The sequence below is a fragment of the Crotalus tigris genome, unplaced genomic scaffold, assembly GCF_016545835.1.
Source record: "Crotalus tigris isolate CLP2741 ecotype Arizona unplaced genomic scaffold, ASM1654583v1 scf7180000017591.2836849, whole genome shotgun sequence".
NCBI lineage: Eukaryota > Metazoa > Chordata > Lepidosauria > Squamata > Viperidae > Crotalus > Crotalus tigris.
This window is the reverse complement of record NW_024096497.1, coordinates 1763302-1780566: the sequence shown is the minus strand read 5'-3', so window position 1 is coordinate 1780566 and position 17265 is coordinate 1763302. Positions and strand designations below refer to the sequence as shown.

The 17265-nt window shown below is 36.1% G+C and overlaps 1 protein-coding gene across 8 annotated transcripts; it reads right to left on the bottom strand.

Moving 5' to 3' along the window:
* Window positions 1-3617: 3617 nt before the first annotated feature.
* Window positions 3618-11144, bottom strand: A4GNT (alpha-1,4-N-acetylglucosaminyltransferase). Of its 8 annotated transcripts, none has more exons than XM_039364037.1 (4): window positions 11018-11144; window positions 7483-8120; window positions 5923-6352; window positions 3618-4480 (listed from the first exon to the last, which is right to left on the bottom strand). In XM_039364037.1, the coding sequence occupies exons 3-4, from the start codon at window positions 6328-6330 to the stop codon at window positions 3878-3880; spliced, it is 1011 nt and encodes a 336-aa protein (XP_039219971.1). In that variant the 5' UTR covers window positions 6331-6352; window positions 7483-8120; window positions 11018-11144; the 3' UTR covers window positions 3618-3877. The 8 variants fall into 8 exon arrangements, with proteins under 8 accessions (XP_039219971.1, XP_039219988.1, XP_039220006.1 ...); XM_039364054.1 differs by having other exon boundaries at window positions 7483-7976; XM_039364072.1 differs by having other exon boundaries at window positions 7483-7677; window positions 11018-11116.
* Window positions 11145-17265: the final 6121 nt, after the last annotated feature.

Genomic DNA, 17265 nt, shown 5'->3' with positions numbered 1-17265 from the left:
TCAAGAGGATGGAAAACGAGGCATCACTTAATAAACCTCAGAGAATAAGTGAAGCCTTCCAAAATTATCAGGCATTGATGAGAGAAAGCTGGAAAGTTCCTTTCTTTTTGCATTTTTAAAGTTTGCTTAACTAAATAGTGAAAGAAGGAAGAAGTCCCTTTCTGGGTATAGAACATATCAAACAATTCTGGTCAGGTTCCAGAAAAGACAAATGCTGACCTTTTTATGTCACATAGGTCTTAAAATACAAACACAAAGTAGAGAATACAGAAAACCTCTTCCTACAGTGTGGGGGGCTAAGCTTATATTAACCGGGAAGCGGTTTCATCATCAGGCCCAGCCACAGAATAAACTCAGGCTTCGTCAGTGTACAATTGAGGGCTCATAGATCAGCTTGAGACTTTTTCCTATTAAAGTGTGATAACATTCTGTAATTGAATCGAAACCAAGTCTAATTCACATCTATCCATACATTAGCATGTATCTCGTTCCTGAAATTCATTCTTTTATTTCTCTTAAAATAAACTTGTGATTTATTTTTCTAAACCTGAAGCAGAAATATAATCGTCTACCTCCATCCTTGTTCTCAGAAGAGGCCATTATTAAATTGTATTAGATTAGTCGCAGTGTTTCTCAATCTTGACAATTTTAAGGCATGTGGACTTCAACTCCCAGAATTCTGGGAATTGAAGTCCACATGCCTTAAAATTGTCAAGGTTGAGAAACACTGGATTAGTGTTTCTCAATCTTGGTGTGTGGATTTCAACTTCAGAAATGCTGGCTGGGGAATTCTTGGACTTGAAATCCACATAGCTAAAAGTTTCCAAGATTGAGAAACATTGCAGTAGATTCTTTGGATTTTACTTAGTTTTATCATTAAGCAATCTTAATGCATGTCCAAAGTTAACATTTCTACATACATTAATAAAGTGGCACTTTGGTACTCAATTAATTTGAAAGTCATCGAATTTGGTACTTAATGCATTTTGACACAAAAGTTTTGTCCCAGTTCTCATTGTTTGTTTTGTATTCAACACACAGACTAGAATTTGTCAGTGTCTTTTGACTCACTGTATTATTCCTTATGGGAAAAATTTGCCTAGTAGTCATTATTTTGGGTACTCATCAGACCTCCTGGAACCAATTGACAATGAATCTATACTTTAGTTTGTTTCTATACGTGTCTATTTGGAGTAATACATTAGGATTAGTCCCTGGTTAGTAAGAATAAAATCACACCTTTAGACAAATTTGTTACATCTTGAGGCATTCAACTGGTCACTGAAAAATGAATAAGAAATGTATCCATAACACAGTATACACAACACTGAGAAAATCTTGTATACTTTAGTGATGTGTACTTCAATAATTATAAATGACATCCTTATACAGCAAATGATTTTTTTTTAAAAAAGCTAGTTTCATTTCACATTATCGTTACATTCATTCAGTTCATCTATTCATTTCATTATTTATTGCTACCAAAATGTTACATTCCAAAACTATCGGTGCTGTATTTACAACTTTTTAAAGCCCCCATTGCACAGCAACATTTCTGATATTATCACAACTGCAGTACTGGCCAGTTATAAAGTTGCCGGCAAACATAGGTGAATAAAGTCAGAAAATGTCTACTGACATTTTTCTCATTCTTTCTCCCTTATTTCCCTTTTCTTTGCTAGCTCTGCATCAGAGGAGACTGTTGTAGGATCACTTTGCTAATTATTGGGTTTGGGTTTGCCTTACAAAGATTATTACATAGTGCCTGAGAATTTAAGCTTATTTTGCCAAACATTAAAAATAGTTTTCAGCATAATTTATTATAAATGAAAACACATATAAACTTCAGAAGATGCAAGAAGAACATGAAAGAGTGGAGAGCAACCAGTTCATGTTTCTGAACAGAGAAGACCCACCAGCTAAGCCAGTGAGCTTGGTTCCAAGAGAGATGTGTGCATGTGTATATTGCATAGTTTTACTTGAAATGGGAAACTGGCTGAACAAATTGCAAAGGAGACCATATGGGATATTCTTCCTAGTAAGTATGATCTTGTTCATGGAGAGACTTGGTGCAGCAGATTTGCTATTAGGAATGTAGTGCTCTATTAAGTGCCAACTAGAATAGTTCCATGTGAAAGAGCATGTTTCAACAGTGTTTAAGTGCCCTATTGGAGAAAGTATTGAGGTTACAGATAAAAATAAACCTGCTGTGGATAATATATATTCCATTCCTGCTCTTTTTCCTTAATGTTAAACATATATTCATTTGATATGAAGCTATCACAAGTTACTAGCTTCTAAATTTCTTTATTGTTACTGTTTTCAGCTAAAAGCAATAGTAAATATGAAATTATTTTTTTCATAGCCAGAGATAACATCTTATCAGTAATGATAATTTCATAAACTTTCATCAAGGACAATTGATAAAAGAAACATTTCATAGGTTGCTGTTAAGAGGAATAGAAATAAATTACATGTAAATTCATAGTTGGTGCTCCAAGCACAAATCAATCTTTAAGGAGTCCCCATATTGTGTCCTCATTGCTACCTCGAAGTCATGAGTAGTTTTACAGAGGTACTAGAAACTATGATAAAAGGTTATCATCTCATCTCTGATTTGCAACTTATCATCCCTATTCAAACACAAGCTCCCATAAAAATATTTGCTTAACAATAAAATATCAATAACATACATTTAAAAGTATTAGTTTTATTTTGTTTTAAAAATAACAAACCTCTGTTCTTAGCAAATTTAGGCTATGGCTATTGCATGTGACTGCTTCCCATATAGCATTGGGGTCTGCCATCACTACAACACAGACTTTAGTTTTCTAGTGTGAAATGAAAATGGCGAAAAGATTTACCTTTGGAAAAGCCTAAAAAAAAGTTGTATATTTCCTGGGCGCAGACAGAGGTTCTATGTATATTACTCATTCAGTCCCTGTTTCTGAAAGTGTTAAATATTATCTTTGAAGATTGCTAAATTAATATTTGAAGGATTGCTGAGTTTCAAACCATAGTTGTGATATGCTGGAATTATAGAAAAAACTCAAGGTAGGATTAGAGTCTTCCTGTTTGGTAGAGAAGAGAAAAGTTTCACTCCTGTTTTATATTTCTGAGCAGACGAGTGGCTGGTCAAAACCCCCACTGAGTGTCAGTAGCATGATGGATGGGGGGGGGAGGGGAAGGGAAGGGAGCCTTAACTTGCTTTGATTCTTTCTGTCTCCTCCCACCCAGAATTTACTGTTTTCTTTTTATTTATTTATTTTTTATTTTATTTTTAACCAACAAAACAAAACAAAGCAAAACATAACACACATACACACAAAGTATATACTCCCCCCCCCTCTTTTTAACAGCGATTACGTAACGGTAATCTTCTATTATTTACATTTCCCCCCTTATTCTTCTTTAGAATATTTGTCCTTATTGCCCCGTTGTTTCTTATTTACATTTTTCTTCCTTCATATTCTACTTCTTACTAAGAATAATTCATATTATTATTATTATACATTATTATACACATATTTTCACTTTTGACCTTTCCATATTTATTCTCCTCTATTATTTCTAGTCTCCAACCAGTCATACCACTTGTTCCATGTTATATAATACTCTGTGTCTTCCTTTTCTTTTATCTCTTTTGTTAATTTGTCCATCTCAGCACAATCCAGGATTTTTCTTATCACTTCTTCCCCTGATGGTATATTCTCATTTTTCCAGCACTGTGCATATACTATTCTTGCTTTCTTATGGTTTTTGGAGGTCTTGATTTCCTGGCCTTTCAAATATTCAGCATCAGAGACTGGAATAAAAAGAAAGGAAGGGATTCCCAAGGTTCTTGGAGAACTATTACAAAAGCAACCGGATTACAACCTTAATTAGTTTTATTTTGGGGCAACTGTGTCTTGTGTAGCTCGAATCTATATGTACTCGGACAATATGTTCTGAACAAGTTTTCCACAAGTGTGTGGCTTCCAATGGTCATATTCTTTTTCTTTTTCTGGTTCATGAAGTTCCATAAGTGCAAAGCATAGGAATGATTGAACTCTGGCTTTGTGATCCATACTTCATAGTACTTTTCCCATGTTTTAAAAGGAATGGGATAGAAACGTTGAGGGTGCAAAAAGGAAATATTGTAGCATATGTGGTCTTCCACATTCTCAAAATTTCTAAGATTGCATTGCTTCTTTAGTATTCTTGTAAATAAGTAAGGTCCCTGATTTCCCCAGATGTCTCCATTGTAATTATGAACAAAATCATTCATGCAATCCCAGATGAACCAATGATGATGCTGAAAACCAAAGACCCCATTGCTGGAGAACTGGGAAGACTGAGCTGCCAAAAAATTAACTGCTGGGATAGGTTTGATGGAAATAACATCAGTGTCCATATAAATTCCTCCATATTTCCACATTACTGCGAGTCTGATTGCATCAGAAATAATATAGGTCCAATATTTCTCCTTTGTTGTATTGACCTGAAAAAATTCAAAATTGATATATAAGCAAGAAATAACAACTAGCTAAGCTAAAGCAATATTTCTTGTATTTCCAGTGAAGAAATCATATCCGTATAGTACAACTTAACTAAGATGTTATAGATTCAAGTTCTGGATGTGATATGCTAAATTGTATATGTAAGCTTTATCCCTGAGATTCTGACTTAATCAAGATATTGCATGATGTGTCTGTGATGTGTTTGTGTACACTCCCACATATACATGTGTGTGTGTATTTGTGCTAACCAAAGTAGGCTTTTAAAAATATATTTATTTCCCAATGGATTCACTAATATAAGTTATACTGATAATTTCTGCATTTTTTTAATATACTCGGAAAGCTTTAAGTAACAAAACGTATTGTGATCAGTACATAAATACTGCTACAACTTGTTCAGAATGCAAGTCTTAAAGGCAATATTTTACATAGGGTGAAAACTGTGCCCAAATAAAAATACGTTAAGCAAAAGTTCAAAGACTTCAGGAAAAATGTTCATATTGCTCTTTTAATGTCACTACCAAGGTATAACATAATATTAAAAAAAAAAAATTCATCCTTAGTGTGGATAGCTTTTTCCAAGCACATGTAGAATATCTCAAATGCAATTGTTATCTCCTTTTAAATGAGTCAGAAATTAGATCATGCTTAACCCTCCTTCCTAAAAATCTGCAGAGCTGCTGCTGTATAGATTAATAGCCTGACCTGGTGATGGCCTTTGTTCTTAGAGAATAATTTTTCAAAGGGTAGAGAGCCAATGTGGTTATTTCCTGATATGTTGTATTAATTTTGCAGAGTTCAGGCAACCTCTTAACTTTATTTCTTTACTCTTCAAGAGAGCAGTGAAGATCAAGTAAAATCCTTTCCATCTAACTTTTATGTTTGGGAAAGTATTCTGAATCAAGATTGACTTTTTTTTTTTTAGAAGCAGTCTCATAATCATTCCTGGAAGTGCTGTGGATAAGCTAGACTAGAGTCTTACTGAATAATCCCACTGCACTATGAGGACAAGGTACACTTAATGTTAAAGAAAAGAAAACAGAAAGTTTCCTGTAGCATGTCATATAGTACATTGTGTGTAATATTCTTTTTGCCATATCCAAATTGATTTTTTTATTTGATCTATATTTTTTTTCCATTTTCTCTTCTGGTAAATACTTAAGATTGCTAGCAAAATGTATAATATAGAATATAAAGAATTAAAGATGTGGAATACAATCAAGACTCCATAAGTAGTAAAACCATGTGACAGTTGAAAATCTAAGGAAGATCCTTGAATATTGAGTGAATGGGACTGGAGTCAAACACAACTCCCAAAGGAGAATGTTTCTTCAGATAAATGAAAAAGTAATAACAGAATCAACAGAACAGGTCAGCTGGAATTAATGTTGCCCTTTTCTCTGGCTATTCAGAGCCATCTTACCTGAAGATACCATGACAATAGAGGCGTGTCCTGGAATAAAATGTCCTCCTGAAGAGGGAAAAGGAAAACATTCTTCATAGTTGATAAGAAGTAAAGTGAGGGGTAAGAAGATTTTATATCTGGCAATGTGTTGTTGTCCAGTCCTTTCATAAAGAAAATGATGGGCCTGTCTGGATAAACTCTGGCAGCAGATTCCACAGAACATAAAACAAGTGGGGAAGATTGCAGATGATCCGTTGTTTCCAGGAAGATGATACTTCTGCCCTGGGTCATGACATCTTTGGGCCTCAGGAAATGTTTGGAAATTGGATTGCAGAAAAAGAAGCAAACTGGTTCTTGAGACAGTTCATAAACTATTCCAAATGCAAATAGAAAGGTGACACACAAGCACATCTGGATTTCTTTCATCTTGTTGACTGCTTCTTAGGCTCTTGATATGAGTGAAAACAATGTGTATTAGTCATGCATTTTCTACCACCACCACAACTACTGCACACACAAAAAATTATTTTCCTATTGCTAGTAAAATTCTTCAGCTACTCTTCTCCTAGGCAGAAAGGCATAACTCTTTATAGGTGTTCCACAGTGATATATAGTAAGAATATGTGCTAAGAGCCCTTTTGAGTAGAACTAAGCTGATTTCTTCTCAAAAACATTTCCCTGGGGAAAACGCTGATCATTCCTTTATGGGCTCTCTAGAAATGGAAGACAATCACATACTCTCCACCTCAAAATGCATTTAGAATTATGTAGTGTAAGCTATTAACCAGACCACCAACCAGCCTGCTGCCACCCTTTCAGAAACAATGCTATAAAACAAGCATAACAATCTCTTAATAGTAGAAGATCCAACAACAACACATACCTAATTATATTTATTTAAGGGAAAAGTCAAGGTTTTTTTGAGCTGGGTTTATTTCCAGATAAATATGTATTGCACAGCTGCCTGAATCTTGGGAATGCTTGTTTTTTTCTCGAGATCACCACTGTATATCTCCACCCATGCCAAAGTGTGTGAAAAATTCATAAAATCCAGAAATAATTCTGTAAATTTGAGAAAGACTGTAACATATATATTCTAGAATGCAGCAGCTGTATATATAACATGCAGAAATAAAAATAAAATTCCATCCTTTACCAGAAAAATACAGATTTCTTTCCCTGAGCCACCTTGTGGCCGTTTTTGGCATTTTTCTTATAATTGCAATTAGATGCAAGAATTGCTGATGAAGATACTGCCTTTCTGTTAAATATCAATGCATATTTTAAAACAATTCTCTAAATAGATCTCCTCTATCAACAGACGTCATTTTAGACTACAACTCTGTTAGAACTGTGGTGCTTCTGAGCATCTCTATTGGAATTATCGATGAAGTTTTGAAGTGATGGGAATGACTGAATTACTCTAGTGGAGCAACACTAGAGATGGATGAGAGATCCATGATGTTTCTTCATAAAGACCCTAGGATCGAATATATTTAAACTTTTTACTTAGGAAATCCTTCTTTTGGGGGAAAAATCCCAACTTTCCAAGCAATAACATAATGTTTGACAGATTACCTGATTTTGTGGCTATATTTTGATGAAATCAGGAGATGCTTGCAATGTTTTAAGTCAGCTGTCTCAACAGGAGATTCCAGGAAGATGCAGTAGCGGAATATCTTCTCAGTATCCAGAGTATTCATGTTGTTGTTTAACATTAGTTTCCATGTGACTGATAGAAATTAAAAGTTGGCATCCTATGGCTGCTGGTACCTTGGAACATCAACTGATTTTGAACTGTCTTTCCCACAGCTTTCATATTTTACATTAGAAAAATGACCATGAGAGAGCTGGTAGTTTTCTTCCAAATTTCTTTAGGAATATATATTTTAAAAAAACTTGCTCTTGCAGACTTTCCCGAGTAAAATTTTGGTTTCAGTGACGGCTGCTTAATAAGTACTATCCATTTGTCTTTCTGTTTTCCTTTTGAAATGAGAACCTGGACTTCGATACTTTACTGAAAAGCATTGGAGTCATCTCAATGCTGCACTTTTGCAAAAAGGCTGTAAACACTTAAGTGAAATGAATTATTAAATGTTTTAGCAAGTCTGTTCTCTCTTCCCCACCATGGTTTAGCTCTGGAAAAGGTGAGGAATGTATTATAAACATCCCTTCACAGATTAATCACCTGTCTGTTTTATCCACAACTGAAGGAACTGAAAAGAAATTTTGATTGTATAAACATATGGGTTTGTTTTTTTATTTAAACAATGTTGGGGTTTGTAACTATAATATCTAAATTTCCCAATTCTTTGGAACGATCAAATGCAAAAGCAAAAAACATCTGTATTTGAAGACGAAGGAAGACAAACAAGTTACTGTTGGATGGGATCTCAGTGAGAAACAAAAAGAGATACTGGCATGCAGGGCACTGAGAGTGAAATCAGAAAAGTGAGATCTGCCTTGATTTTCTGATTTCACTTTCAGTTTCTAGAGATACTATATGCCAGTATCTCTTTTTGTTTCTCAGTGAGATCCCATCCAACAATAACTTGATTAGTCAGATAGCATATTTATATTAATAGCTACAATCTGCAGGTATCTTTCATAGAAATAAACATGTAAGTTATCGAGAATGTTTCTAGAACAGTGGTTCTCAACCTTTCTAATGCCGTGACCCCATAATACAGTTCCCCATGTTGTGGTGACCCCCAAGTGGGTGTGGCCACCAATAAGAGGGAGTAGGACAGCTAGGGAAAAGGGAAAAAAATGGCGGACAGCCTTGTTTGGCGACCCCCGTGAAATGGTCATTCGACCCCAAATGGGGTCCTGACCCACAGGTTGAGAACCACTGTTCTAGAAGTTATTTCAGTATTCATATTATCATACACTTTTCTTTCTTTGAGTGATTGAAATTCCCAGTGGAAGTGCTTTGTGATTTAACTTCTTCCCAGACAGGAGGAAAATATTGACTAATAGGAAAGGGTTTTGTAGACTATCTTATCCAAGTCCAGTTTAGCCCAGGAAATTCAGAATGGTAGGTTCTTCAACAAATAGCTGTTCCTGAATTGCATCTGAAGGAAATCTTCAACGAGAGAATTTATAACACGATGTAGCTGACTTTTTTTTTTTGTCAAACTGCTTTCATTATGAAAAATTTTCTTTCACTTTGAGCTAAAACTGATCATCCTATTATCATCAAATCAATCAAATTAAACACTTTCTATGGGGTGATATAGAATTGCATCTTTCCTTGTTTGTCTTACAGCTATTCAGGCATTTGAAGGATTTTATTGTATCTTCCTTTCCTATCCCTCATTACAGGGCTTTTTTTAAAACTAAATTTGGGATGTTCTGTGACTCTCACGTGTCTGGGGAGAGAAGAACATGTGCATTTGGAATAAATAACATTCCCTTTAAAAATGTACTAGGAGTGTAACAAACAAGTAAAACACAGCTATATTCTTAAAGCCTTGTGGGAGCCATCTGAATTTCTGAGGGATGTTATTTCAGATGTTGTGAAAAAAATGATTTGCTTTTGGGGCCCCACCAGGTACCCTTGTTTAATAGAAGGGACTCAAGGCAGAAACCACTGGAGACAGGTAGCCCTATAGGCTCTATGCCATGAAGGGCTTCATAGCTGATAACCAGCATCTTGAACTGCATCTGGAAGCAAACTGGCAACCAATGAAGTTGTTAGAGAATTGATGACATATGCGTGTATCAAACTGCATCTGTCACTGTTGCACTGCTACATTTTGAACCAGCTGTTGCTTCCAAGTAATCTTTAAGGGCAACCCCCTGTATGGTATATTTCAATAGTCCAATTGTAGGTGATCGTGGTATGAGTCACTATGAGACACATATTGGTGTTTATATGCTTGGAGTATATATGCACTTGGAGGTGTTGACATTAGTTTACTCTATAATGGGTCTCCTTTGTAGCTACCCACAGTGAATCAAGTCAGGTGTGGTGGTGGTAGTAATTAAAGTGATTCCAATTCATTAGAATAACACCAACAGAATTGGAAGGGACCTTGGAGGTCTTCAAGCCCAATCCCCTGCTCAGTCAGCAAACCCATTGCTTAAGCAGAAAAATGATAATTAAAAAAAAAATTCCAAGAAGATATGTTAATGAAAAAGACCAATGAAGTAAAGACATCAAGCAATATCCAGGTGCTAGGAAATAGCACTTCTGACTAATATATCTTTCTGGAGAAAACAACTTTATGGAGAAAACTCATGTTGAAACCCAGTGAAGATTTCTTGCTCAGAAGCAGTGGGCAAAGGTTACATGCCATCTAGATTTATTTAAGTATAGGGTTAAGTAAAAAAAATGTGGGCAGTCAAATTTATGATGACATGGTTGAATCTCTGAATTGACTATCTGAATTAAATTGAAAAGTCAAAGTGAAACATCAAATTGAATGCTTCTGATTCTTTTCTGATCATTGTGATGCTTCTATATAAAATTGAAAATCCCACCCCCCCAAAAAACTGTATTAGTTAACAATTTATTTTGAATATCTGGACTGCATTAATGTTCAGATTTGATTCAATTTTTCTGAATTAAATTAATAATTCAAATAAATTTTGTCTGATAGCTTTGACATATTACTTAATATACTTGTTTTTATTTTGTTCAATTTCAGAAAGTTCAAGTAAAAAACAAAGCAAAATGCATTATTAGTTAATATTTATATACCTATATTCATATAAACCTAGCTGTAATCTGATCATATTTTCTTGGGAGTTAACCCAACTGGAGTCACTGAGATTTTCAGTATTTAATATTTTAAAATTATATATATATATATGAATCTTGCTTGCTCGCTTCGTACTTTCATTCTCTGCTGAACATTTAAACATTATTAACTGTTTCATTTATAAAAACAGGCATAGCTCTCTGTGAGTTTGAAGGTGCTATGCTAATTGTCCTAATGCACTAAACTAATGCACAGAAAACTCAAGAGTCTTTTAGAAAGATTTTTAATTTATGCAATGGATGCCTCATGATTTATTGATTTAAACTTCTATTGGAATGAACACAATTGATCTATCATCTACATTGCCCATGGCTTAAAAGAATATACATTTCCAAATAAAGTCTTACCTGTTTTGAAGAGTACTGCTAATAGTGCTAGGCCATACACTGAAAACAGATTATTATTTTTTTTAATAAAACTTACATTAGATTTGAGTGAATGTAAGCTTGAACGTAAATTTACTGGTCCTTTTATATCTTGGATATCACTCCAACTCCTAACTTTTAGAAGTGATGTTTGTACAGTACTTGCCATGAGATTAAAAAGAGGAAACAAAAGACTTAAAAAAAATATTAGTTGAGATGCAAACAGCAGTTACTACCTCTACAAGGTATATAAGAATTTGCTAATAGAAAACTACAGGTAAAACTTTAGAGTGTGCATGAGACACTACTAGAAGAAAAAGTGTGTATTCAAAATAGAAAAGATATATATAATACAATGCAATTCCCTCTCCCTCATAATTTGAAATGATTGTTTAAAAACCCCCAAAAGGAGACCAACTTCTTGTACCCAATCCTGTTTTTGATTATTTTTCTGAAGCAGATATTCTGTAATGTCTAAAGAACAACATGGGCTCGGAAAGATATGTGGGAGATAGTTCTATCTCGGTGCCTTCCAGATTTGTTAGACTGCAACTTCAGTTATAGTTTGGAAAAAACAAAAAAAATAAAATAAAGGGAGATTAATCAAATGGTGTGCTGAATCTGAAAGAGGTATTTCAGCTTGCATGCCTCACTCCTAATTTTCCTAGGTTAAGGAAAACAATTTCAAGGCCAGGCACATTCCCCCCTCCCTCTGTATTTCTGTAGAATAGGCTTTCTAACATTTTATTAGTCAAGTGTAAGTGGATTTGGAGAGATAGAAGCAATTCTCAAGTGCTACTATAGTGTAGTTGTAATATATAGGGATATTCATAATAATTACATTTTACCCTTGCTGCATCAATATTCAGGAAGAATAAATAACTACTACGTGAATCTCCTGCTCTCAAATATGAGTTTATCTGTTACCTGAGCACTAACAAAATATTGTGTTGTGGCAGTGAAAATGAGGCAGCAGCCTAAGTCTAAGCACGGTAGTTATACTTTTAAAATTATGCTTTAATGCAGTTTCCTGAACATTGATCAAAATTAATCTAGATAAGGATGTTATGCAAACCTAACCAGAGAACTGGAACAGAGTCCAAGCCTTCCCTTTGTGAGGATCAAATGGGGAGAGGAAGAACATGTATCTTGTCTCTCAATTCCTAGAATTGTAAAATGTGTGATTGTATCAAATAATTTCAACTTGGTTACCATGTAACATAGTCAAAGGCAGCTTTGTATAACTGACAGTCAGCTAAAACATTGGTTCTATTTGATAAGATTGCTTCAATTCACAGTGTACCAAAGCTCTTTATATTTTATCATTGCTTTGATGCCAATAAAATAATCAAGTACCTATATTTGCAGAACTTTATTATCTTCAACCATTATTTATAACAAACAGGACAATATGAATAGGAATTTACTATTATCAAATAGTTCCTGTAAGAAAATTTTGTAGTCTAGAATGTTCCTATTCAGGAACCTGACCAGCCAGATGTCCTTTTCCCAATCATATTATCTTAGAATTCTTTTTCTTAACAAAACCCCAAACCCCAAATACCACGACCATTAAATATGTCCAGCTTTTGACAGTTTCTTCAGCCCATAGACCCATCCATTACAGATTTTAATAGTTTTAATGTACAAAAATGTAGATTTTCATCAGCCTGTTAATATATTCTATTTTAGCTACCTTGTTTTCCCAAAAATAAGACTGGATCTTATATTTATTTTTGGTCCAAAAGACCCATTAGGGCTTAGTTGGGGAGATGTCTTATTTTTCCATGTACAGGAGGCAGTGAGCACGTGGGGGCCAAAGGGGTCTGGCAGTAACCATAGCCCTTGGCCGGCACACCCTAGGACTGTAAAGCCCATGCAGCGCAGGTGAGTGGGAGTGCTGCTACCCCCAGGCCCACCAGATGCAGCGCGCGGCCATGTGCCCACTCTATCCCACCATCTGGTTGCTTGCGGCTGCAATGGGGCAGGAGGCTATGTGGCATGGCAGTGCCGCTGTCATGAAGTGAGGCAAGGCAGATGACAGTGTGTGTGTATTGTATGGTTTCAATGGCAGAGCTCTGGAGGCTGGTGGTAGGCTTTCTGCATCATCCTTGGGCTGGCAGTTTTGGCCAACTAGTCCATTCATGGCTCTGCCCACACAGCCATGAGACCGCACTGCTGTGACTCCATCCATCAGCCCTGGTATAACTGTCCCCTGGCTGTTTCAGCAGAGCCATGAAGGGGGCCAGGTGACCAAAACCACCAGCTCAGGGATAATGAAAAGAGCCTACCACTGCCCTCCAGAGCTGCTGCCATTGAAACCATACAATACAGGCAGTGAACAGGGAGCAGGCAGTATGAGGCAGCAACACAGGACCCAAAGGGCAGGTGGATGATGAAGCAGCCATCGCTGCTGGGCAAGTGATCTGAGGGGTGGGGCATGGGCAGCAGGGACACAAGAAAGCCCTTCTGGCAGATGTAATTGATGTGGACATGGCTAATGCGCAGCGGTGGTGGAGGCCTTTCACCATCACTTCCCCCTGGCTCTGAATTGGTGGAGGGGGACCAAGTAAAGAGACTGAGCCTCCCCTGTCCATCCTCCATAGCATGGCAGTCCAGCTCGGGAGGGGAGTGAAAGGGAAGAGTCCGGTGGGCAGTCGGTTATTGAATGGACAGTGGGAGGTCACAGAATGGGGAGTAGCCTGGCTATGGGGGCCCGAGGTGTGCGGGTACAGAGTGGGTGGGACAGCTCCACACATGCACCCCGGGCTCTTAACTAGAGCTTATTTTGGGGGTAGGGCTTATATTAGGCGCACACTAAAAATCATGCTAGGGCTTATTTTCTGGTTGGGTCTTATTTTTGTGGAAACACGGTCTGTAAGCACTTTATGTTGGCCCTTGAAAAAGGGCTCCTTATTAATGCCAAGAATAAGTCACTCAAGCGTTAATTATTTAATACATGAAAAGATCTTAAAGGCATATTTTATAGAGAAAGGTTTCAGATAACCCATTCACTCATGTGTTCAATGTTTTATTAGCACATACTGTACATGCTGGTATGTAAGCAAATCTATTAAAATATTAAGATAGTTGGTTAAGATCCAAAAAGATAAGATAGTTGCCCTCATCCTTTTATTAAGGAAAGGCCTGCACCTCTGAATTTTGTTTTTAGGTGGAGCAGAGAAGTAGAAAAGGAAATAAGAGAGGTAAGGCCCACTTCCCCACCTATACCTACCCACTTGCATGTTTTGCCTATGCCTATTCCCTTCTGTGTCCCCAAAACCTTGTCTTCCTCTCATCTCCAACCCATGGTAAGGTAGACTTCATGGTAATGTTTTCCACTATTTGTTTCAGGGTAGTCTCAAGGTATCTAAAATATGTCAAACTTTTTTTGTGCCTTCCAATCAAGGACAGATCCTTCAAGTTTTTCTTTGCAAGATTTCAAGGAAAAGGGCAACTGGTTTGCCACTGCCTTCTTTCTTGTGCTGAGAGATAAGGACTGGTTGCAGGTCACTGAGTTGCTTTGTGCCTAAGACGGGACTAAAACTTTTTTTTTTTTCTGGTTTCTAAGCTGGTGCCTTCACCAGTAGCTAAGACTGTTTCTCAAGCTTGTTACTTGTTATCTTAAATACAAATGTGGTTACTGCAGTGACTGAAAAAGAGAAAACAGAGGACCAAAAGGACCAAATCACGCTAGAATATTTTTCTACTAAATCAGGCAGTGAAGAAAGGGGGGGGGGGAGGGAATAAAAACCAGGTTTTTTTTCTTGCTATTTCTACTCCTAACTCTACTAATGGTTAGCAACATGAAAAGTGCAAATAATAGACTGCTCGAACATATTTGGTATATAGGAAAACAGCTAATAAAGAACAATATTCTTTCAGCCCTCCAAATGCTAAATGACATTTATTTGTCAGTGGTTCATATCTCAAAAAGAGAGAAAATGTAATAATAATAATAATAAAAAAGATTTTTCTTTCTTCAGATATTAAAATAATTGGCTGATGAAGGTATTTAAAGGAAGAAATCTGCTTGTTTTTAGAATATTTGCATTATTGCTCTTAGGGCAATGGACTGGTTTTCTGTCATCAGCATTTCCTCATTTTTGAAGTGCTAACTTTTATTTTTGTTTTCTTTTGTTCTAAACCTACTATGTACTGCCATGATATTTTGTTCTACGTGAAAAAGTCCTGGAGCTAAATTTTAGAGGTCCCTAACATTCGGTGGAGTTCTCCATCCCATTACTTCTCTGATAGTAAGCAGTATCTCTCCTCCTCCTCCTCCTCCCCCTCCTCCCCCTCCTCCTCCTCCTTTAGTGAACGCAAAATCAAGCTCATTAAAGGATTATAATGGATGCAACCATTGTAGCTACCCCTAAAGTTCACAAAGGCTGTCTCAGAGCTGAAAAAGTGAGCAAAAGAGCAATAGTAGCATCAACAGTATATTGGAGTACAGGAAATTGCTTTGTATTATGTTAGACCATTGATCCATTTAGCCCAATGCTGTTAGCACTAAATAGCAGCGGCCCTCCAAAGCCTTCACCTGGAAATTTTCAAGTCCTATGTTGAGATGCCAGAAGTGAACCTGGAACTTTCTATGTGGAAAACTTTTGTCCTGTTACTCAACTTTCCTCTAAGTAGTCATGTCTTGATGTTGGCTTTCAAAAGCTATGTTTGACTTACTAGAACTTCATGTAACTTTTTTAATGTAGAGAATCTGTTGAGTCATGTGTCAAGCCTGAAGTTATGCTGGCTTTTCAGAACACAACACTAGTTATCTGATAGAGTCTCTGTGTTTGCTTTCAATTGTGAACAGATCCTGTTTTAGAAAATAAATGAAGGATGTAAAACTTTCTAATGGATTTTAAGGAATGCAAAGCAAACACATAAAGTGATAGCTTATTGATAATTTTCACTCTTGATTATTCTCATTGTCATTGGGTTAACAAAGACAGCACAGTTTCAATTAATAGTTTAGGTTAAATAAGTTCTACTTAAAAGATCCAGCATTTTACACACAATGTACTTTTTCCTATAACAAAAGCTCAAATATGGATAAAATAATGTCTCTTTAGTGCTCCTCAATATATTAGTAGCAGAAATGTATTAACTATCCCCAGTAGCATTTGTCTTCACTAGTTCAGTTCCATTGTTTGTTGAAGATTCATCTTTTCACCAGGTCTTTGTATCGTTTTAATGTGATCTGAAGAGACTTCTTAATATTCTCTTTTGTTGGTAGTATTTTTATTGTTGTTTTTCCGATTTGATATAATGAATGCTTATAATAACCTTGTGTTATAAGTATTTGTGTTCTATATTTTTATTTATAAATTATATTCTTCCAAAGAACAGATTTTTATCCAATTTGTGAATCAAGCTATGTATTGTCAATCACTTGACACACATATGGGTTTTTATGTACAAAATTAGGTCTGCTATGAAGAAAATGGATAAACAATTTTTTTCATTATTCTAGAACTTGGCATTTTCAATGGCGCTGAGTAGTGGGAGATACAGTTGTCAGAAGAAAGAAAACAACTAGTGCATAGCTAAACTAAGGAAACTGCTACTAACAGGACTGCTTTGAAAAGAAATTAGAGAGATTCACAGAATGTTTGTCTATTTAGAATAGATCTATGTCATAATGGCTAACTCAGGCCACTATTGGGAGGAAAATTAGATCGGCCTTTGGTCTGAACTCGTCTTATGCTATCTTTAAATTCAAGCAGGCAGAGAAAACAGCATGGCTCAAGCACCACACAGAGTTGCCTTATTTAGCATGGTAGCTCAGAAATTGAGCAAGTCTGCAAGGAATTTCAGTTAAAATAATTCAGCCCTGGAAATTTTTGATAGGATATCAGCTTTATCCACATTCATATACATTATAATGACAGAATCTCTTTAGTCAGCAGCTCTCTTTTTGATTCTGGGATCATTTTGGTAAGAGGCCAGTACTGTATAGTTGCATATGTGGTTGGATATAATAGTCCAAAAACCGCCATAGAGGTCGTTGGTATGCCTCTGTCACTGTATAGTTTGAAAGGCAGGCACCAAGAATGAAGAGTGTGACTAGAAGCACAGTGAGGAGAATCACCAGCAGAATTCCAGCAAAATGCCACAAAATAATAAAGACCCAGGCTAGCTTCCACCTGTTGAAAAGAAATGGGAAAACTGCAGTTGATAAAAGTAAAGTATGTCATGGCAAAACAATAATTTCTTACATCTTAATG